This window comes from Centruroides sculpturatus, unplaced genomic scaffold (assembly GCF_000671375.1).
Source record: "Centruroides sculpturatus isolate CEXI.00-Female unplaced genomic scaffold, Cexi_2.0 scaffold1752, whole genome shotgun sequence".
NCBI lineage: Eukaryota > Metazoa > Arthropoda > Arachnida > Scorpiones > Buthidae > Centruroides > Centruroides sculpturatus.
In genome coordinates this window covers 101463-125677 of record NW_019385939.1, presented here as the reverse complement: position 1 = coordinate 125677, position 24215 = coordinate 101463, and the positions used below count along the sequence as shown (strand labels likewise).

The window sequence follows — 24215 nt, the reverse complement described above, 5'->3', positions numbered from 1 at the left end:
AAAGAAATGGAGAAATGACTGAAAACAGAAAATGTCTAATCTCTAATTACTCTATCTTTCTCTGCAAACTTTTCATTTTTACTTTATAATTATGTTTACATATTGCGCCAATTGGCGAATTCTAGGCTGTGAAATGAATGCGGACGGGTTTTATTGCATAAGGTTTTTAAAGCTCCTTCGCCTTCCTTACATTGTAATATCGATATTACAATACCACCATCACCACCATCTGATCTCACACGATTTTCGTGGACCATATTGATTCCCCGCTTCCTCCAGATTCTATTCCGACAACAATCATTCTGTACTTGAACTCGTATTAGGTATTAGTTGGACGATCATACTTATTCTTTGGACACGAGTGTTCTTTTGTTTTGTTTTTTTTTTAACTCTTTCTGCCCTGTGGGCACTAAGAGGGTTTCTTTTTGCAAGTCCATTATAGGTTCGGCCAGGCCGACAATGGAGCGGCCGGGTGGCGAGGGAGGAAACACGATATATCCGGACGGACCACGCCCGAAAAATTCCTGGAGATTTATCGACAACGTCCGGATTCGAACCAGGGGTCCCCGAGCGGTGCGCTGCCCCCTTGACCGTTCGGCCATCCGGCCGTCAAATGTTTACACTGTTATAATAAACTTGGAATTTTAGGCATTTCTGCAATATATTGAAATTATTTAAAAGCATGATGTCTTATAACTTGAGTTTGAATTTTCGAATATTTTAGCTACTGATAAACATTCAGGATCTATCACGTAGACTCCAATTTTATTCTGGGAGTCATTCCTACTTCTAAGCCCACGTGACCGCTCGACCATTCCGCCATTTCGAATAATATTAAACGCGCTTTGCTATACATCTCAATTTTTTATTAACTTACTTTTTTTTATTTCAAACGACTTTAAAACAATTTTAAAGAAATTCTTTAAAAAATAAAAATTAAAATGATAATAAAATTATAATTATATTTCTCTGTTAACACTAGGGGGCGAAGGATATAAAACAGTAAAAATGCAACATGGCGATGTGGTGTGCATCTAAAGCGTTGTCAAACGGAGGACTCGTTCGGATTCCTCTGCTTGTCGTGCAGAGATGGAGACGTAAATCACCAGCCAGGAAACCGCGATGGCTTCCCATGGCTCCGAGTAAATTATTTAGGATAAATAACCCTCCCGACATACCTAAAGAAGAATTCGAGCAGATCTTCACACTGTACCACGTGTATAAATGCAACATGAGATCCATTCAGTATGTTTTTTTTTTTTTCTTGAATTTAAAAGCTGTTTTTGGAAATTATTAAAGCATAAATTTACAGGAATTTCTTACACGAAGAGCATAAGAAGGCGACGCAGGTTGGTGAAGAAGTCGTAGAAAGAGCAAAACAAGAAGAATTGGAGCACCAACGTCTTATGGAAGAAAATAGATTAGAAAATGAAAGAATGCTAAAATTAAGGTATATATTCTTGTTTATTTGTAGAACGAAAGGTAAGATTCGACCTCTGAATGAGGGGTTTCGCACCCCTAGATTCTATACGAGCAAAAAAATCAAAGGAACCATAGCTGTATGTGCAACTCTTCGTGATATATTCGCTTCCAAATGTCAGTTTTTAATATATATTGGTATACTGCCTATTCTCCGTGTCGTCGAGGCAAGCTTTGACCGACGCTTTGTATGTAGTGCGCTTTGGTGCCCGGATAAGTGCAAGCCCCCCACATGCCTCTGAAACTATATAACAGAGTACTCCATGACATGGTCAAATGGGCTACTCGAAGCTGGCATAGTTGTGTGGTCTAAACGGTTAAATGCAATAGTCTTGGCGGAGCCACGACTTACAATCTCGTGCAACTCTATTTTGGGGCCGTATCTGGTCAATGGCGGCTTGTAGAGGTATGGTTCCTTTGACTTTTTGCTCCTATAGGTGTGCTCTACGGCTCCGATAATGTCCCGACCGTATCTTTTGGAGCTTGAATTGAGCCAAATGAAATTTATGCAACACGGTTGTGTGGATTTTTATTGATATAAAATCAATCGTCAATTCTTACACATTTCACTACATTTCTATGTTAGATCATAGAAAAAAACAAAAAATATAAGACAGTTCTGTGTCAAAAACACAGCTCGATAGTTCTGAATAAATTAATTGGTTGAACCAATAATGGTACGATGCACAAACATTATTCTACTTACTTGGATGAAAAGTGTTTGACAGTTTGTTATGAAATTACATACGTTTTTCCTCTTCTACTGGTTACATTGTCGAAAAAACTTTCCTTTTTGCTGAAATCATGCCTGTTGCATCCTATATCGTTTCAGAAGTCACTTTGAGTCTAAACAAAATGCTGAATATACAGTTTAGTCAGGCAACACAAATTTATGGTTAATCGGGCTTCGGGAATTGAAAAATGCAATGTCGTCGACTTCATCCTTGATTTTTGTCGACACATTTTTTATTGGTTTTTGTTTTGCCTGGGCTCACTTGTATAGATAACTGCCTTTTTTACTTGTAATTCATACATGACAATCAATTCTGGGTATCTATCTGTGGTTTCAACAAAATTACAACAATAATTCACACACTTTCCTTCTAGTCAGAGGTCAAAAAATGCAGAAGGAAATGAGAAAAAAAATATTTTTGCATTTTTAAGTCTGTGACTAATGGTAGAAATGATGATGATAACTGTTTGGCTAAGGACATCACGAAGGGTTGGGTGAGGGGAGAGCACGCAGCATGCACTATTTGTTCAAATTGTTGAAGGCAACCACTGCTGGCCGTCCCTGAAATATTTACACCAGTCAAACATTACCACATGCATTGATTCATCCTTTTCTTATGCCACCTTCATCATTTCATAGGTTTCTGTTACAGTTTTGCCAAGCTTGTAATAAAATTTGATATGTGCTTGTTTCGTTGCAAAACAAAATACGTTCTTGTCTACTACTAATCTGGTACTGAGAAACTTGCACACGAGGATTCATACAAACTATTTTGGCCTTCAATTAATAGATGGTGCAAATGGACATTGAAGTTTTAAGTAAAATAATAATTATGATACATAAAAGAAAGTAAAAATATATTCAAATGTCAAGATTCTTGAATATCTCCTTGCCTGTCCTGTGAGCACTAAGAGGAACATTTGGCCAGGTGGTGAGGGACAAGGTCTGATATATCTGGGACAGACTATCCACAAAAATTCCCAGGAGTTGTTGCCAAAATTCAGTCTTGGATCCTTAAGCCTGGACTCCACATTACCGGAATCTGCGACGTAATCGTAAAACTGAAAGCCAAACTGACGAAACTTTCAGTTGGACAGAAACAAGACTGAAAGCAGAGTTAAAAATTATTTAACTTTTCCGTTTTCGTCCCGCGCTTGTCTTACTGCAACCAATAAAAACGCAAGGATTTGTGATGCATAGTCACGTGTAGTTTGATTGTCATAATGGCAGAAAGTGTAGCGAAAACGATGAGGAAACAAATAGATTTGGAATTCTTCATCGAAGAAGTTAGAAAATACACATGTCTGTACAACAAAAAATGTAAACAATTCAAATATTATTAACAATGAAATTGTTAATAGTATTTGTTAATAATTTATTAACAATGAAATTGTTAATAAATGCAGAGAAATCTTGGCAAAATCCGTAGCGTCGTCCATGTTTGACTCTACGACAATTACAGAACTGATCAACAGATGGCGCATTTCTAGTGGTGTCAAGTTAAAACGAAAACTCTATATGTTTCAGTTCTGTTTCTGAGTTTCTGTTTTCAGGTAATGTGGAGTCCAGGCTTTAGAGTGGTAGGCCAATACAGTAACCACATTGATTCTTGTTAAGAGCACTATAGTTTTGTTTTGTTTTGTTTTGTTTTTTTGTACTTCCCATTATATTAATTAGCTTGTTGTTGTTGTTAGAAATGAAAGGCTAGAAAAAAATTTACAGAAGGAAATTGACGACTTACTTCAAATAGAACTTGATGTTGAACAGCAAAAGTTAGAAGAAAAAGAAGAGGCAGAAAAGCTTGTTTTGAGAGAGATGGTTTGTATAAGTTTATACTGTCGTAATACAACAAATTAGTGTTTGATGATTATTTTGTAATATTTTTACATTTTATTTATAGGAATTATCGAAATCATTCATCCGCGAAGATACATTAGACGAAGCCATAGCGCAAGCTTTAGATAATCCAGTCAATTATAATTTTGCAATAGATTTGAAGGGTAATATTTATTGGGAAGATGAAAAGATCATTCCATCAAATGTCAAAATATATGTAGATAAATCCGAAGAAGAAATTTATTAATTGTAGATGTTACGACTTAGCATAATACAGTAATTCATTTATTCAAATATCTATTCTTGAAAACATTTTTTATTACTTTTATTACAGAAAGAAAAAAATGAATACCACCATAAAATTCATATAAAAAAATAATTTCTCCATGCTACACCAACATACATATGAAGATATTAAATCTTTTGTTTAAAAAAAATCTTCTCGACAGAAGAATTAAGATGAATACAGAAAGACTACTTCCATTTTAAAGATTAAAATCCAAAAATGAAGTTTTAATGGCTGTTAGGTTATTTTAAATACAATTCATACAAAATTGTTAAAGCTAAATGAAATTTTAAATATACGATCCGACACTCATGGTAATTTTTGCCTTCTCAAGACTACATAAACAATCTCAAGTTCTTAAACATTACAATAATGTTAAAAACACCAATGAAATTTTCTTAATTGCACAATTTCATCACCAATAAACATTCCAAGTCAACAATCTTGCGTTAGTTCCATATTAGTTTTTCACACCTAAACACTTAAAATAAATATAAGTATCAGATTCAGATATAAAGTACATAAATATTTTAAAAATTTGTACTAGCTTTTATTCAAAATGAAAAATAAAGATTGAATATATTCATTAATTAATTATAACACGAGCAGAAACAGTATATTGCTTTGGTAAAAATAATTTATATGACAAATTGTTAAGAAAGTTCGGATAGTCAATATAACAAAGAAAAAGTAATATTTAAATTATTTTATGGTAGTAAACCTGTTAAATGACATAATTCAGTTACATTAAGTCCATAAAGTTTATAAAATTTGATAATTTAAAAATTTAGCTGCCTAATGCTACTTTTTGAGAATATAAATGTTCCAGTTTCACTCTCATTTTTTCATATTTAAAAACTAATCACACAGCAATTTCCACGTAATCTTTTTCATTAATTTACAATATTAACTACTAAAATTTTGTTAAAATTGTGCAATTTTATATGGAATACATATTTTGTGCATGACAATTTTTAATTGTTTAAAAATTACACACTAAATTGTTTAAAAAATTTTCGAGTTACGAGAAAATGCAATGCTCTTAGAAAATTCACGACAAAGTTACCATTACAGGAGATATATGGAACGAGTCAAAATGCTAAAATGTTAATTATAAACATTTGATTCGCGTCTAAACATTAAAACCCATATTTATTTAACTGCTGCTTATTATTCAAAAATACTGCAAATTAAATGTTGGCACCTTTATAGTAGGAGAATAAAATGAAATTTTATTTTGCATATTTCTCGCCAATAATTGTTGAATAATCTAATTTAATTTTTATCTTAATAAATATGTAGAAATTAAATTAGGATATAGTATTTGGTTTCCTTTTCATTCAAATGTTCTAATTATTGGAATGGTTTCTACATATAATATATACTAAAATTTTTGTCAAAAGTATGATATTCAAGTGATTTTATGTAAGTAAATTGCCAAAGAAATTAAAAATTTTCAATCATATTTTACAAGTCACATTACAAGACAAGATAGTAATTTTAGTATATTAATACTTAACTATACAATTATTCAAAACATTCATTAAAATTTCACATCACAGTTATTAACATTCACTCTATCTTATTATCTAATCTAATGCTCTTAAAATTTTAACAAAAAGAATAAAAGTTTTCAAAGGTAAAAAGTAAGTAGTTTTGATTTATCACATTCCCAAGCTAATCTTAATCAAATTCCGTTTCCTGTCAACAACAGCAAAGCAACACAACTATATAACAACAGATACGAATAAACAAATATAGCGTTGCCATTATACATCATTTAAATAACTTTCATCATCGATTACTATTACACAACTATATTTACAAAATAATTTTCTATGCCAAGAACTGGAAGAACTTTTGGTTTAGAATATGGAAGATGCAAAGAAATCATTTTTCACAACTGGATTCTTTTGATAAATATCTAAAAATATAAGTAGATAAATGAGTTATCTTCTAAGTTATTCGTAAAAATGTACATCATTGGTAAAATTATAAACTTGATTTTTGATCTCGTTGTATCACTAATGAAAAAAACGCTTTCGATTCTACAGACAATGTCAATATCACAGTCTACACAAATATAATAATTTACATATTGGTCCCAGTTAATTTCATTGCAAAGACTCCGAGTAAATTACTCGATCAAATGCAAAAATTTATAGTTTTCACTGCACAATGTAATCTTTGTAGCCTCTTAATAATTTCAGATGCTTTTTGAGTTGTTTCACTAAGTCGACGGGCTGCACCAAAATAGATATGTCTCGACCCACTGCGTTTAACCTGTCGGATATCTGAAATAATAAATGGTCGAAATTTTTATCGGAAGAAAGTAACCTAATGGCATCAAAATGACTTCTTTACAAACCTCATTATCTTTGAAAAAAAGATTTAAAGGCCTATGGTTGATTTCTGTCAGGACCCAATTACACGAACCGCTTCCGTCGACCGTCGGAGCTTTTGCGGGCAAACCGTGCTTAAATGCTAATCCATCTGGCTTTACTTCTTTAATCTACAACCAAAAAAATTGCTGAATAAAAGCATAAAAAGTAAATATTTTCTATTGTGAATATATAATATTTCATTGTTTTATATGCTTGACTTTTAACACAAAGTATCACACATTTGTTTATCCTTCATATGTGTTAAATTTTGGAATAAAGTGTCTAAAAATCCAAGTGCCTATTGTTTATGAAGCATATATAAATCTCAAAAATATCCCAATAAGGAAAAAAATCTTTTGACAATAAACTTAATATTCTGTTACAAATAAATAATCTGTAATTCTCGTATTAGCAATTTATTTCTCGAATTGCTTTAAAATGAAAATAAAACAAATTTCACTTTCTTATAAAATTTGGATCCTAATAAGTCTAGAAAATGAAGAAGTGTCCAATTCAAGATCAGTTAGGTAGAGGATTTAATTAAATATATAGCTAGTTCTTAATAAATCCTATAAACTTTATATTAATAATTATTCTCATATACATTAGTTTCTTTCCCAATTAATAAAATTTAAATGATAAATTGTATAAATTAATTATGTATGTGACTACAATTAATAAAAAAGTGTTTCGTTTGACTGCTAAAATTCATCATTTTTTTAGGTGGGACAAAATCTAAAATGGTAAAGTTGCCAAATTAATCTATGGAATTTTTCTATAAAATGACAGATCCCATTTATTTCAGAATTTCTTACAAATTCAAGAGATTTAACATTGTACATTGATAGTAAAATTAAATATAATACAGCTTTTAGTTAATTGTATATTTTAAAAAAATTAAAATTTACGTAAATGTTTAAATATTTTTGTAATATTAAAATCTACAATAATTAAAAATATATGTAAGTTTAATAACAATTTTACTAATAAAACATTCTGAAAAAATGATCATTATTATACACAACTACAAGGACCATAGAAATGTATATTTCAGTTAATTTTTTAAAGTAAATTACATTTACTTAAAAAACTAACAGCTTATGCAAAATTTATTATTATTATTTTTATTTTTAACTGCTTTGTGGGCACTAAGAGGGCCTTTTCTTTAGCAATGGGTCTGGCCAGGCCCACAATGGGTAGTGAGAGATGGGGCCCAACATATCAGGATGGTCCATCCCCCTAAAAATTCCTAGGGTTTTCAATCCTAGATCTTCCAGAGTGGTAGGTTGCACCTTAAATATGTATGCAGTTGAGTCCATCTTATTATAGTTAAAAATTAATAAAGCGTTGAAATACCTCTGCTGTATTTCCTTCTCGAATAAGCCCAAGATCTTGTCCATCGTATTGTCTTTTAATAGCAAGTACACATCCATGAGGAACTCTATGCACTACAAATTCTACCTAAAAAATTTTAATACAAAGAAATTTACTTAAAATTAATATAATAAATTGTCTAAAAGATTATTTGTAATGCAGAGGCAACATGGAGTTTGTCTCTACCAATACAAAAGCAAAGCCTAATTAAAGCAAGCAGAAGTCAGACGAATTAAATAAATTTGATGTTCTAATATTATTCAATAAAAATTATGTTGAGGAATTATAAATCAGCTATAGATATACGGTATAGACTGTATATCTATAGCTGCTTTAAATGGCAGAATTGTTTGTAGAAAACTAGTGCAAATCAATACTTGTATATCTACAGATGGACAAAGACTCATCAGTTTAATTAATAAATTTTTAAAATACAAATATTCTCAACAATACCAATACAATAAAGTCATATTTTATACACATTTACATAATTTTTTATATTAAGCTATTTCAAAATCTCATTTTATGTACAAAATTTGAAATATGAATCCCAAAAGCTTTGATAAGAATAGCAAATTTAAAAATTAATGTGTATTTATGCTCTTATAGTATTTTGGTGTGCTACTTTAGCCTCTAAACATTCATGTTGTTATAATTAAAATCTTTTTCATATCTCATAACAATGGTACGTTCATAAAATCGAACAAGTTAAACGAGAATGACATCATCGTTATTCTTATTTTGTTAGACTTTTCGAACGATTCGTTTATAACTAAATGGCTGTTTCTAAAATCGAAGATACGAATGTTGCTAGTACAGCCTTATCCGAAATATTTTTCTTAGACTGTTTCGGGTGAACAGTTACTTCAATCATTTCACCTTTTAATTCACAATTTAAACACTCGAGTAGATTTAGAAACATCGATATCGTTGGGCGCCATTTTCTTAACAAAGTAAACTAACTCTTTCCTTTGTAAACTTCGTTAGAGTTTCATTTGAAATGTCATCACTGCAGAGAATGCGCACTGAGCGATACTACTACTTTTCGAACAATTCATTACTAACGCATTTAACTTGTGTGACTTTACGAATGTACCCAATATCATCAAAAATTTCACTGAACACCTTCAAGTGTGCTAGTGCTAGTGCTTGTGAGAAAAACACACTCAAAAATCAACAACTTTAAGTTCAACGTAAGGAGAGATTGTACTGTACATTCTAATTTGGCACCTATTAGATCTATTGTTCCTTCAGTGCTGACAGACTATGATTATGATTAAGAGTCTGATTTATTTGCACAGGGCTTAAAGCAGTCATGGCGGTGAATATAAGTGAGAAAAGAGAGTCCACACTGAAAAAAAGCTAATAGTGTTAAAGTGAAGTAAAAGAACTTTATAAAAAAACACACATATTTTGTACCAATAACATTGCATATGATATTAGATTGATTATTAATTGGACTGAAAAAATTCAAAGACTTCTTTATCTACATGGCAAGGTAAAATTTTTGTTAAATAAAGATTTTATTGATAAAATAAATGCTGAATTATTTCATGCACCTTGTAGTAGTAAAATTATTTTTGCTGTGTACAATATATAAATATTTCACAGAATTATAATAATAAATTATTAAACTCACTATTAACGGTTGATGTTTGATGGCTTTCTGGGCTTCTTGTACATTGTGTATTCTATGGCCTGCAATGCTAATGATACAATCACCAATGTGAAAAGTATTATGAAGTAAAGGATGTTCTTTTTGTTTCCATCCTGCTACCCTTAAAAATCAAATCGAATATATAAATTTAAAAATAAAACAAAAACATAACTTTTCTATAATTTATATATTTTAAACCATTTTTATATTATTTTACTTAATTTTTCATAAGTTGATACCTGTTTATAATCAAAACTGAACACCTTCAAACTTTTCCATCTTTATTCAAAAGAAATTTCTAAAAGCAATTTAATTTGTTGATTTAAATATTGCTTTTCTTAAATACAAATCAGTTATGGGTAATTTTCTCTCAAATTTCTTACACAAAATAATAAATATAATAATAATAGTAAATGACTAAGATCAAATTAACTTTTTACTGCATTAATTTATTTATTACTTTCGAATTATTTGAAATTTTGTTTGAGTCACAGCAAAGATGTTTAAAAGGTAATTAATAACATGTTAATAATACGACCAATACAATACTTTCCTCACTTATTTCTAGCCGTTTATACACGAGTACGAACATTTCTGGCCTTTGTAATAGGCCTTCTTCAGGTACGCAGAAGGCCGAAAATGTTCGTACTCGTGTATAAATGGTTAGAAATAAGTGACGAAGGTGTTGTACTAAACATCTTAAAATAGTTCTAGCTACAAATGCATAGAACTGTTAAAAATATGCAAAACTATATTATGATCCTGTAGAAATACTCTTTGAAGTGTTTCAATTGAGATTTTTTGATAGAGTTATGTGCATTGGATCAATATGTAATGTTCAGCTTTAAATTATGAACAATTTTGAGAAAACAAGCGATTAATATCTAAAGATTATCATTTGTAATATACAGTAAATGTTGAAATAAAAAATTTTGTATTTTAGTTATATTTCTATAACAAAAGTTAAAATATTAAAATTAAAATCTTACCAAACTGCACCAAAGCAATCTACAAAAGCTATAGTATTTACACAATCTTTTTTTCTCAGCATTAATCTTACTCCACTTTTATGAGTTATTTCCTTCTGTAATTTTCTAACTTGAGTTTCTTTTAGAGATAATGGTCTTCCATTTTCATCAAGAAATGAATTTTCTACATTTGTCCCTTGCTATAAAAATAAATATATAAATAATAATAATAAAAAAACTCCAGTAATGAAGTTATTATATTTAAATACATAATATTAAAATGCAATTTTATAAAATTAACGTTAAATTCTTTCTACTCGTAATACATAAATTTTAAAGAACTGATTATAAATGTATTATTTTAAATTAGTTCATAGCTTGTAAAATTTTATCAATATCGTTAATCTGCAATAAAAATTTTATAAATTTTATTATGAAACTTTCCTGAAGCAAGTCTGAGGCAAAGTGCAAAAAAAGATCATCTCTATTTCAATTTTAAAAAGGTGTTACTCCTGTCTCCTAACTCTTCAAAAGATGTTACCCTTCCAAAAGCATCACATGTACATGCACGTTTGTAATGTGATTCCACCTTACACTATGATTAGAAATTGGATACAGAGCATGGAGATGAAAGGAAATCATCTGTTATAACATTTTACAATCAAACAAAAAGTAGAGTTGATGTTGTGAACTTGCAAGAACCTAGATGTGTCACACATTTCTAAAAACTTTTGGCACTCACCAAATTTTTTTCTATGCTAAATCATACTGAATAATGAAATAGAAAAGAAAAAAACTAACAAAGAAGAGATTATTAAGAAATTAAGACTATCATTAGTAGAAGAAAACGTAAGTAACAGAGACTACCCCGGGACTTATGTAAACAACTTTGTAAACATCTTGGAGAAACTCAAGAAACACTTCCAAAATGAGTTAAAATAGTTAAGAGATGCTCTGAGTGTCCAAGAAATGTGTATTTGTAAGACTCAAAATATGTACATAAAATGTAATTCACCAACATGTCAAGAACACTCATTCTATATACAACAAGTAAAATGGCAAAACTGTATTTGGGACAAGACTATGTCTCGTAAACAGAATCACTTTGATGCTCAAGGCAGGTCTTGTTCTCATTCTCTTATCTTCTTCAATATCGCTGCTTTTGGGCGTGATTGTTCAAACTTCGCCGGCCACAACCACGAGATCGTCCACGATGCATCTTCGATGAAATTAACTTATCTAATTTCAAAATTTCTCTCCATTGCGTGTCGGCCCAGGTTGAATTTTTGTCGATGTGTAACGAAAAGTTCCCATTTTTGAAAAAAATAATCATGGCTATTGTATCGTCCGAAATTATTTTTTTATTTTGCACATAAAATATACAGTTTAACCCGACTATAACATCATCGAATGTAACGACGACCCTAATATAACGTCAAATTTTTATCGGTCCTACAATTTTACTATACTAGATAATTTTAAAAAAAAGTCCACTTGTAATGACATGAAACCATTTTAACATCATAAAGCACTCCCAAATTTACAAAATTAGATTACAAATTTTATTTAACCTAGAAGAAACTACATGTTCAGTCCTAAGGTCAGAGTTCACTTCTTAGAATGATTGCGGGTGGTACTCTCCCCTACCTGACTTCGGTGGGGTGAGGTGGCTGTTTTGCCTGTTGATAGAAAAGGGTCGCCATTTTGGATTTTATTTTGACTCGATTCTCAGTCCCCCGACTACCTACGAGTCTGGATTTTTTTTATGCGTGAATGATTTGGGCAACTAGTACTCTGTGCCAAATATCAACTCTCGACATGTACTCCTTCATACCTCTATGATGGTAAGAAAATCGGGCAGTACAATTTTATAAACAAGACATAGTCTTGTCAACAAATGCATTGAATTATGCAGCATATCATTTCACCAACACAGACCATAAAAATTAATTCTCCTCTTATTATTTAAATATTTTGTCTTGATTTTACTAATACATATTAAAATTTTATTACAAAAAAGGATATTTTAAAAATCGGTTCTACATACAGTTTCAATTTTCAGTTAGTCGGAAGTAGATAAGTTTTTGTTTGTATCTTTCACAATAGATAATTTAGTTTTAAAAAAATAAATCTTTATTTTAGCTCAGTCTGTACTTAATAACAAAATGATGAAAAACTATTTTAAAATGCATTTTTATTCCGATGATATATTTATGAATAGATAATGTTCAGGGTAAAATTAACCCCACATGATTCAAGGAGTGACTTTTATTCGTCTGGATCGCAGAAGATTAAAATTCCTTGAAAAGTCAGATCACAGAACAACTGGTCTCTCTATTACTAAAATGCAATTACAATTTACAACAGCAAAGCGAGATGTTTTGTTTTTTTTTAAACTCTTTCCACTCTATGGGCACTAAGAGGACCTTTTTCAAGCTCATCATGGGTTCAGTCAGGCCCACAAAGCAACCAGGTGGTGAAAGGATGGAGCCTAACATATCCATGAAAAATTCCTGTGGGGTTGCTTGCCTGAAATCAATCTTAGAATCAAGTGATTTTATTACAAAAAAGAATATAACTGTATGACATTTAGATGGTATAATTTAAAGATTAAAAACGAAAGAAAAAAAAATCCTAAAACCTGCCAAAATGGAAAAAATATTCAGTACAATGCAATTTCAATTTACATAAGTTTTACTGTAGTTACAATTATCATAGTCATTTTATACTCAAGCAATTTGAGTTATTTATAATTATTATTTATATATAAAAATAAATTTTATTTTTGTTATTTATGGAAAATTTTTGTAACTTTTTAACTCAAATATATTATATTCAGAGAAACTTTTTTGTTCATAAAAGTTTGTGTGACAAACTGATTATAATTTGATAACTTTTCCTTTGCATAATCCCTGCTATAGATGCAAAATTTCCAAAAATCAATTAATTCATTATTTTATCTAATTAAAAATGTTCTAATGCTAATCTTCAGCAATTTTTTACTTTATGTTGTTTCTTAATGATATTGAAAACTTTTGAAGTCAATTTATAAACTGATTTCTCATTAGACTTTCAAATAATTTCAAGAAAAAATTGTACCCAATTAATATAATCAAAAATGCAATTTTATAAAATTCTAAAGTTCAGAAGTTGAATAGACAAAACACTATTGTAAAGACAGCTCAGATACAGTGATTTATTAAAATAGTGATAGTATAATACAAAATAGTATAGTATATATATAAAAAAGTATAGTGATAGTATAGTATAAAAAAGTGATTTATTAAAATAGTGATAGTAAAATAGTATATATAAAGTGATCGACAGATACAGTGATTTATTAAAATTACCTATCAGAACAATACATAAAAAAACTGATATAACTATAAAATTATAAATTTAAATTAAAATATAACTTACCATATTTTGGCATTGATTATAAAATAATCCATCATAAGGAGGTGGACCTTCTTCTAATGGTAGTGGAGCTTCTGTCCTAGTACTTTGACTTCTACTTTGTTCTTGATTATGTGCAGATTGGGATGTTCTGTTCAGATTGTTTTGACCCGATTGTCGGTTTTCGGGTAAAGAACCAACAGAAATTCTTCTAGAAGGAGCAATATTATTTGGTGTAAGCGGCACATTTAAAGATGGTTCAGAAACAGACACTGCATCCCTCAATGTTCTGAGTCGCCTTGAAGTCATGTCAGGAGATGGAGTATATTGTGAATGATGGCCAGTAACTTCACTCATGGATGACACAGATGATCTTGCTAAGGGTACAGAACTTTTTGAAGAAACTTCACTTTCAGATCGTCTCTGTTGTACAACAGACGGATTTTCGTAATTAGGATTACGGATACCTCTAGAAGTAAATGTCTGACTAGGTGAAGAAGCATTTACAAAAAATAAGGGCTCGTATAGAGAGTCACTTTCAGAAGTTATAGGAGATGTCGGAAGAGATAATGCTCTATTATTTAACACTGGTAAAGATTCTGAAAAGCAATCATCTTGATTTGAGTCTATTTCTAGATTTTGAACTGCAGCATTTTCATACAAGTTACTAGAGACAAAATCAAAATTAAAAATATTTGAAGTAGATGAAACAGCTGCATTTGAAGCACCTTGTCCTTCTTGGGTTACTACAGTTGGAATTACATTATTTGAATGCGGAGAAGAATTTACTGCAACAGAATTTTCATTTACACTTCTAGTATTAGTTGATTGAACAGGTTCTGAATGTCTTATGTGTTGATAATCTCTCTCATTATGTTGAATTTGATCTAATAAAACAACATGCATTAAAAGAAGTTGATATATAAAAGTAAAATATATCTTATCTGTACAAACATATATTTATAAATAGAATATAAAGTGATCACTCGTTTCTAAATATTTAATAACATTTTACCTTCTGTCTGTTGTGTAGGAGTAAGTTGTTGTTGAGGAATACATTCAAGTTTTGGTGTACCGGGTTCTCTGCTGTATACATTATCCTTTGGCTATATTAATTAATACTACATTAATCAACAAAAGCGTGTTTTATTTCCTCATATTAAAATGCATAAATAATTGTAATACCTCTAAAATTGACATTTCTCTCAATTTAACTTTCAGTGTATCCATCCATTCAATCATCTGCTCTCTAAATTATTAAAGTTATGGAAAAATAAAATATTATAAATCAAATGTTGTTCTATAATTAGAGAAAGTTAGTCTTATCGGAATTACAGTAGAACACATCTATTAGAAAGTCCCTTAATAGTAAGATTTGTTAAAAGCAAGATATTCTAATACACCGAGAAAATCTTGTACATTTTAATGTAAAGTAGTTTGGCTAATAGCAAATTGCATATTGGCAAAATTTTCCTACTAGAAAGCTATTTTCGTATACCATCTATGAACTTTGTCTATTGTCATAACATGCCATTAGGTAAACTCTCTCCTACCTGCCTCCTTTTATTTAATGAAATGGATTACACATCCTACACTTGCTGTGCTGCAAGGACTGCATATTTGACCTCGAGCTGAGAAGATGAAGAATGACAAGCAAAAGGCCAAGACGTGATTTGGATTTAAAACAAAAATATAAAATTGTGCAGTTGCTTAAAAATGGATGGAAGCAAAAAAATGTTGCTGAAAAGTTTGTTGTTTTTTATGCATTAAATACTAAACATGCTAAAATGAAATTGAAAAAGAGTTTGAGCTTGAAAAGACAAAGTCAACATTCATGCGGCACAAACATTTTGACATGGAGAAGGTAGACCAAGTGCTGCTTGAATGATTTCACAATGTACCTGCTGGCTGAGCTGAAATATCTGGACCTTTGCTCCAAGAAAAAACAAAACAATTTGCATGAAAAATGCAGTATAGTGAAGAAAAATTGAGTAAGATCAATATGAATTGAATTAACCATTTCAAATCACAACATGCAACCATTGTAAAGACCTTGCATGGAGAGGCAGCATCAGTTTCAAGCAATGTTGTTGCTGATTGAAAAACCAATATCCTGCTAACAATTTTACACCAGTATAATCTAGCAGACATTTTCAATGCTGATGAGTTTGGGTTATTTTGACAGCTATTACCAAATAAAACTCACAATTTCAAGATGCTATGTGTGCTGGAGTCAAGCTGTTCAAAGAACACATCAGTGTCCTTTGTGGTGCCAGTGTACTTGGTGAAAAACTTTTTTTTACTTGTAAGAAGAAAGAGCAGGATGGTGCGCAAGATATGGTGAGCATATCTCTGTCATGTACGAGACAAATTGATGTTCCTGGATGACTGGAGAGTTGTTCACATACAGAATGAACAAACAGCATGATGACACAAATCAGTGAATGACAGTTGAATTCAGAATAAAATTTAATGAATACTTAGATATTGATGCAAACCTTATCACAGCTGAAATGTGCTCCGAAGAAACAATCCTGTCTGCAGTATGCAAAGATGAAATTCAAGTGATGAAGAAAAAAGATGAAGAAGAGACAATAAATGAAGCTGTGATCATGCCCACCTGTGCCCAAGCATCTGAGGTTTTGGAAACATTGAAAAAGTTTCTCGAATCCCATTATAATGGCTTGACTGCACTTCACTCTTTGTACAACTTTGAAGAATTTTTAATAAATTTGTCCATTGATAAAAAAAAATGCAGACATCAATTACAGATTTTTGTAATAAATTGTAAATAATTAAGAAATTAATAAATAAATACAGTACTGTATTCTGAAGGAAGTTTGTTTATTAGCAAGTTCACCTATTAGCAAAGGTTTTTCATGGAAAAAAGAACTTTCTAATAGATTAATTCTACTGTATAAATAGAGTAATGTAGAATGGAATATTAACAAAACAAATGCTTGCCTAGATGAAGCTGCTATCCGAAGAATTTCAGTACCCAAGGTAATAACAAATTCATGATCATTTTCTTCTTGAGGATAAATTGAAGGAGAAATATGAAGACAATTTATCAGTGAGATACTCATTGTAGGATTATGAGAATATGCACTACGACGATTATCATAGAATTCTAAAAGTGGCTCTTTATCATTATGCACACAAAACACCATCCATTGTTTTTCTGGCTTGGGAATCTGAAAATAGTTATTTAAATCTAGTTTTATTTTAAATAATGTAACAAATATAACATCTACACTAAGTAAGTGTATTCTAAACAAAGCTCTGCACTATGTAGTTTTATTATAGTATTTTTACAATTGGTTTTAAAACTATAGCAATAGCCATGGAAATTGCACCACCTATGGTATATACCAAAAAGCATTCAGCAGATATGCAAAGTAGCATACTTAAGCTGTGAATATGATTTTTTAATGATAACATATGAAAAGAAACCAAATAAGAATGCAATTTATTACATATAACATTGTACTTAAGTACAGTGGTGCCTCGTATAACGTACTTAACCCGTTCCAGGTGCATGTCCGTTAAGTGAAAAGTCCGTTATACGAAACGCATTTTCCCATGGAAATACATGTTAAAACATATAATTCGTTCCGCGGCATAAAATAACCGTACTGTACTATAAAAAAAATGAAAATGGAACAGTCACCAATTATGCCTAGTAGTCAGATGTCGTGAGGAGGAGGTGGAGTAACACTTTCTTTACACATTCATACAGATACAGACTTTTTACACATTGCAGAAGGTCTCTTTTTATTGTTTTTAATCGGAGTCAGATTCAGGAGAGGCTACCAGAGCTTGCAGGGTCATCTCCTCTTGTTCCATCCTTTGATTTTTGGCAGCTGGCTTCTTGAAAAACATGTCCAAGGTGGTCTGTTTCTCTCTCTTCTTCAACACCTGTCAGAAATGATGGGCAAGGGTGTCATTGTAGAGATCATTGATCCTGTTGGCCTCAGCTCTGTTTGGATAATGAGTGTTGGTAAACTCCTGAACCTCTTCCCATTTGACAAGGAAGTTTTTGTCAACTTTCACTCCTTCTGATGATGTCTTGCATTGTTTCAGTTGAAATCACTTTTCTGTTTTTTTAGAAACCATGATTTGCACATGAATAAACTGAAACACTTGAATAAATTGCTAAAATAAATACCTTGCACTGAGGTGATGTACGTAATAAACAAGGGAGCAAGCCGAATCTCAACGGGAGCTCTGTACTTCAGATATACTAATAATATATTCTAATAATACTAATATATTATAAAAATAGCAGATTGTCATTGGCAACGGCAAAAGAGTGGAAACATCATTCGCACTTGTTCGCAGTAAGACCGTTGTTCGCCTCACGTAACTGCTGAATGGAAAGTCTGTTGTTCGAAGCCAGTCCGTTGCTCGAGTCACGTAACGGCCAAACAGAAAGTCCATTGTTCACAGCGTCCATTATTTGAGGCGTACGTTATACGAGGTACCACTGTATATGTTATTTTAAATCACAGTCTCATCAATACTGTTAACAAGAATAGTTACAAGAACTTGTCACTTACAGTTATGGAAGAATAAAAGAAAGTTCACTGTATATGTTGACCTAAATAAATTCACCACATCCAAAAACCTTTGTAACTCCAGTGATATGTGTTTACACACCAGTGAACATTTTCGACCCCATCTGGGTCTTCATCAGGCTATGGTTATATGGAATTTGAATGTATGCAGAATGGAACAACAAAACTAAACGAATGCGATTTAAACTTTAGAAAAAACCAAATTTAAGAATAAAATGGAACATTACCCACATGCTGAAACAACGGTTAAGCACACGCCACTTCACATTTGTGAAACGTTGAAAACATACAAAATATACATAATCCAAACCCAGATGAGGTCGAAAACGTTCACTGGTGTATAAACACACATCACTGGAGTTACAAAGGTTTTTTTGGATGTGGTGAATTGTATTTCCTCCGGTGTTTATGAAGAGGTTCATTTCTTATACCTAAATAAATTAACATAAACTATTATTTTTCATTGAATAGGATTTAATAGTTAAAGTCACCTCAATTCTTAATTAACAGTTTTGCAGCGCTAACATAGTGGGTGAGTTTCTTCAAGTATACCAGCAATGGCTTGCAATCAATGTAAAATTCAAACAATTCTAGAAATTAATTTAGAGCTTTATATATTATTAATACTGAAGTAATTAATTGATTATTATTAAAAAAACCTTGTTCAATAAAATTTGATCAAGAGAAGAAACAACTTATTAATATGCGTGATTAAAACATTGTTAACGATAATATGCAATTTACTGTATAAATTTTAACTTAGGTAATAAGGATTCACATCCTACTGGGAGCCGAATACAGTATATAGACATCGGGAACACCTTGTAACTTCTGCATTCCACCAAGAAGTTGAATTTAGCTCTAGTCCTCGTTAGGACTAGCACAAGTCTTCTATATAAATTAGCCGGCATAGCTTATCGTTCAAACACTGCAAGACTGGAATAAAGTACGTCATAAAAAATGCAAACCTTTGAACCTTACAAATGAAATTTCAGCATAGTTTAATGCAGTGGTTAAAGGTTAAACAAAATGAATCTGATATTAGAATTATTACTTATTCACAAATAATAAATCTACTTCCAATGAAATAAATGATTGTAACTGGAGATAAAATTAAATACCAATTATCTGCATTAATTGATGTTGATGGTTAAATGTCAACTTGTAGTAATTTTTGTTTTTGGCTGTGTCAACTAATAGTCCAAGAACATTGATTCAAGAATTAAAATTTTTTCTTTTTTAATTACTATGTATTTTTTTTTTCAGAAATAAGTTTAAGTTAAATACAGAAAGTTTGTGAAGTGATTATGCTTGAAATTGTTTTTGTCTCAGAATAAATATTTAAGTTATTAGCAGATAGAATGTTTTTTTTTTTTTTCTTAACCTGTCACTTATTCGTGCCTTTACCTTAATATATTTAAAAGATTTCGATCATAGTTTAAATGTATATATTCGAAAACTGCACGTTTGTATTACCACGCGTCATGAGTCCCATAACTTTGTGGCATAATTGTCCTTCAGTTCGGAGTAAACGGAGTAACAATTAGCCAAACCCATCAATAGCCGAGTTGATAAAACTACTGAACATTGGATTCATGGATTCGCGCTCGCCAACGGGAGTGTTACGTCGCATTTTCTGAGTTTTCTTTACGTTTGTAGCATCAAAATAGGGACCAACTTCCCACAGAAAGTCCTCCCGAGAGGCATCGCCCGCGACTTGCGTTGCCATATATAAATAAATAACCATAATAAGAAAAAATATTGCGTTTTCTACCCTACTAGCAATTGCCAAAGAAGTTACGAAAGGAACCAATCCATGACTAATTGTTGAATTATTAGGTGTTCATCACGAGGTCATCAGCTTGAAGAAATGTGAAAATGTGAGAAATATTCACCTTCTTTTAATGGTTATAGCTAAAAAAAGACATCGTAATCTTTTAAAATATATTAGGTGCTTCTAATGGCAATAATCAGAAGAGATTAGGTTAAATTAAAAACGACAAGGCAACCGCGAAGCGAGATAATTCTCTCGGGAGTAAGTTATGATCTAAACCAGATACAAGTTTAGAGTTGTTGGAGACGTCGGCTATTTGTTCTGATAAATTTTCCAAAAGATTAATTAAACTTCAAAACCGATATGAAAGAAAATATAAACAAGGAAATTAGTTTCTAGAAAATGTGAATATTTAACAACTGATGAACGTCGTCAGATTCTAGAAAATATGACTTATTTAATTTAATTACATTATAGTTTAAAAATGAAAGAAATTTATATCAATTTACTCTCTAATTTAACTTTAAAGTATATAACAGTAGAATGACGTTTGAGGACGTCGAGGAGCTCGTGTGGAGTCCGGGANTTTAAAAAATTTTAATGAAGATATTTATCTTAATTATGAAAATATACTAGCATGTTTTTTAATTTTTGGAACCTAACCCTCCTTTTCGTATTAGTTCTTTGTTTCGTATAACACGGATTCGCATAACACAGCAATTTTTTGGAACGTAACTACCGTGTTATACGGGGGTTACCTGTACTATTAAGCTCAGTTAAACAATGCTTAAGGGATGGTTTTAAGTTTTACTTAAAGGGAGCCCAGACCATGCCCTGGGCTCAGTTTCTACAGAACAATACAAATATGAAACATTTTTTAATTATATAAGAAAAATATTATTTCTTATCTGTGTTTATTCTGACTAGGAATAATTCATCCCCTCGCAGAGGAAGAGGATTAAGGGTTAACCCGAAGAATGGCTTCTACTGTACTATTTTAGGTGCGATTTTTTATTTTCAACTACATTTAGTCTTCATTGAGTACGTATTTATTAAATTGAAAACATTTCAGACATTGTTATAAATATTTTTATGTATTTTGATTTTTTAACCAAATGTTCAAACCGTTTTAAATTTGAATTTGATATTGCATATTGGTTCGATTATAGAAAGATTGTAAACGTTCTAAAAAATTGATCAAATTGAAAACAGTTCATTTGATTCTCGGCAATTCTCATCATTCTCGGCAGTAGGTGTTATATAACAATTACTATGGTTGTTGAAATACTGAATATAAATGGTGTTTGCTTGTAAAATCCATGCGGGCGAAGTCACGAATAACGGCTAGTTTTAAATAAATGTATACTATTTATTTAGACAGTTTTTTAAATTTATTTCCAGATGCTCGATGGTTTTAAGTTTTACTTAAAGTACTTGGTCACCAGTGGCAGAGTAACTCAAAACCACTGAACATTGATAGTTGGTTGTAGGTTTGCACCTGACCAATAAGATGGCCACAGAAGTTTTCCCGGGTCTTCTCCGTTTGTCCAATTGCTTAATAGGGCTAGTTTCTTATTGAAAATCCTCCTTGGCAGATTGCAGGAACGTTGCACTGCCTTATCCCAAAGAATCAAAATCAAACTGATTACACTTATCATTTTGCACCATTGCAAAATAACAACACTTTACATTACGATAATATATTACGCAAATAATAATATGAAATTTATGAATAACTGTTTTGTTTCACTTTTGGAACTATTTTATTGTTTTATATGAAAATATTACATTCTGCAATTTTGAAAAACAACGTGATCCAATTGTAGTTAGCTAATAATATGATGAGAAAGAATATATTGTCCAATATCATCAATTATATGATATATATATTTAGTAAATATAATAAATTTGAAATTTTAATCTGTTGGATGTAGAACATATATTATTTATCCATTAATACAATTATTTAACCAAAATACTGGCTGTAATCCTTATGCAATTGCTATGATTTTTGTAATTCCTTTGTGATTTTGTAATTTTTTTTATCTTTGTTATTTTTTTGTTACAAATAAATTTTTATTTTGTTTATAAATCTTTATGTAGATTATTTTTGGAACATTTTTTCTTTTTTGTTTGATATTACTTTACTTACAACAAAAGAAATTTTTAATTTTAATAATAAATTATTATTATTATTTTCTAAAATTGTCAATTTATAAATTTTCAAAGTAAAATTTATAAATTCTTATACCATAATGAATATGAAGGAGCTAGGGCCTAATCATCAGAAGGCCCTTTACCATATTTTGCTTAAGGGACTAAAATTTCTAGTCTTTTCAAAATTACTGACCCGGACATTTTAAAATATCCTAATAGGATGTTATACTTAGAAATAGTAGAAAATAAATATTTTTTTATTAGAAAGTAAACATGTATGGTATATGACATTCTTGAGGTTTTCAATTTCTTGAGTTATCATATTAAATAATTAAAATAGAAATTATAAACTTGTAAACTGAAACTGTCACATTTGCTGAACAATAGGTTTGTTCCAATACAAGTCCCTGAACTGGTTTGAATTTGAAATCATACGAGGCACGCGCAACATCATTTTACAACCAAGAATTGAACAATGCTCATGCCAGTTTTAAACCAGTTAGGGACTTGTGTTGGAACAAACCTAATATTTGTCAGAGATATTTGCAAGTTAGAATTTTCAAAGTACATTTTCTGTCACACTTAGCCTAGAGATAAGATGGAGATAAGTTTGAGTGGAGGTGTGAAGTCTTTAACCGTTAAAATAAAATACTCGCAAATATTTTTATGAATTTATTTTGTTTCATCATAATTTCACAATTTCTATGAAAACTGGACAAATTAATAAATTATCCGAACCACGAATTTAAAAATCGGCCTGGTGGCAACACTATACCAATCACAATGTATTCCAACGAAGAAGAAGTGTGTGCAATTCTTATCTGGCAATGGATACAGGTATATGTCAGAAAGACAAAAAGCATGTTTGGATGCGCCCAATTAATCAAAAAAAGAAAAAAATACTCTTCAAAAATTTCTTGAAGATGAAATCAAATTTCAAAATTTTACTCAATTAAGCTATTATTGTTTAATAACAATTAGAATGTAATCAAAAGATAAAATACAAAAACATGATACTAATCTACAGAATTACTAGTTTAGTTTATCATAATCATTTGTTTGTTTGAAGTTAGAAGTTATGGCAATGCAACACTTGGGTGATCTGCCTAGGGGGATGCCTTCCGGGAAGTCTTTTTAAGAAAAACTGGTCCCTATTTAGGCATTACAGACGTGGAGAAAACCCAGAAAACTTCACGTGACCAGCCCGTCCCAGCGAGGCGCAAACCCATGATCGAAATCCCAGTGTTCAGGGAATGAAAACTGCTTGGCCACTGGTAGGCCATTATCATAATCAACTACACATACAAATGTGAGCAACATGTGAAAAGATCCAGTCAGCTATAAAATCAAATGCACACAAGAAAATGTTGAGCTAGAATCCATGTTTACACATCCAACAGGTTTATGCATCCTTGTATAATTATGTCTGTCAATGGATCACTTTCCTCAGGTAAAAATGTCTTTATATAAAAATATTTTGCTGTGTACTAAAACATTTCAGCACACAATGATCAAACAAAAATATCTTTAGAGAAAACATTTTGTCAAAAAGTATTTAATTCTGATTTAACATGTTTTTGCATTTTGTTTGATC

General features: G+C 30.9%; 2 protein-coding genes across 2 annotated transcripts in view; one reads left to right on the top strand and one right to left on the bottom strand.

The window, feature by feature from the left end:
* Window positions 1–999: 999 nt before the first annotated feature.
* Window positions 1000–4342, top strand: LOC111612708 (probable 28S ribosomal protein S26, mitochondrial). Its single transcript, XM_023353949.1, has 4 exons — window positions 1000–1245; window positions 1313–1450; window positions 3907–4030; window positions 4113–4342. Exons 1-4 carry the CDS (start codon window positions 1016–1018, stop codon window positions 4293–4295), a joined length of 675 nt encoding a protein of 224 aa, XP_023209717.1. The 5' UTR covers window positions 1000–1015; the 3' UTR covers window positions 4296–4342.
* A 72-nt stretch (window positions 4343–4414) lies between these two features.
* LOC111612707 overlaps window positions 4415–24215 on the bottom strand; it is a 29862-nt gene continuing 10061 nt past the window's right edge. Inside the window, exons 2-10 of the mRNA XM_023353947.1 lie at window positions 17078–17307; window positions 15299–15362; window positions 15129–15219; window positions 14138–15000; window positions 10739–10917; window positions 9732–9870; window positions 8075–8179; window positions 6703–6846; window positions 4415–6628 (exon numbers count right to left, since the gene is read on the bottom strand). Of these exons, the coding sequence (XP_023209715.1) occupies window positions 6503–6628; window positions 6703–6846; window positions 8075–8179; window positions 9732–9870; window positions 10739–10917; window positions 14138–15000; window positions 15129–15219; window positions 15299–15362; window positions 17078–17307 (1941 nt within the window). The 3' untranslated portion in view covers window positions 4415–6502. The remainder of the gene's footprint in view (window positions 6629–6702; window positions 6847–8074; window positions 8180–9731; window positions 9871–10738; window positions 10918–14137; window positions 15001–15128; window positions 15220–15298; window positions 15363–17077; window positions 17308–24215) is intronic.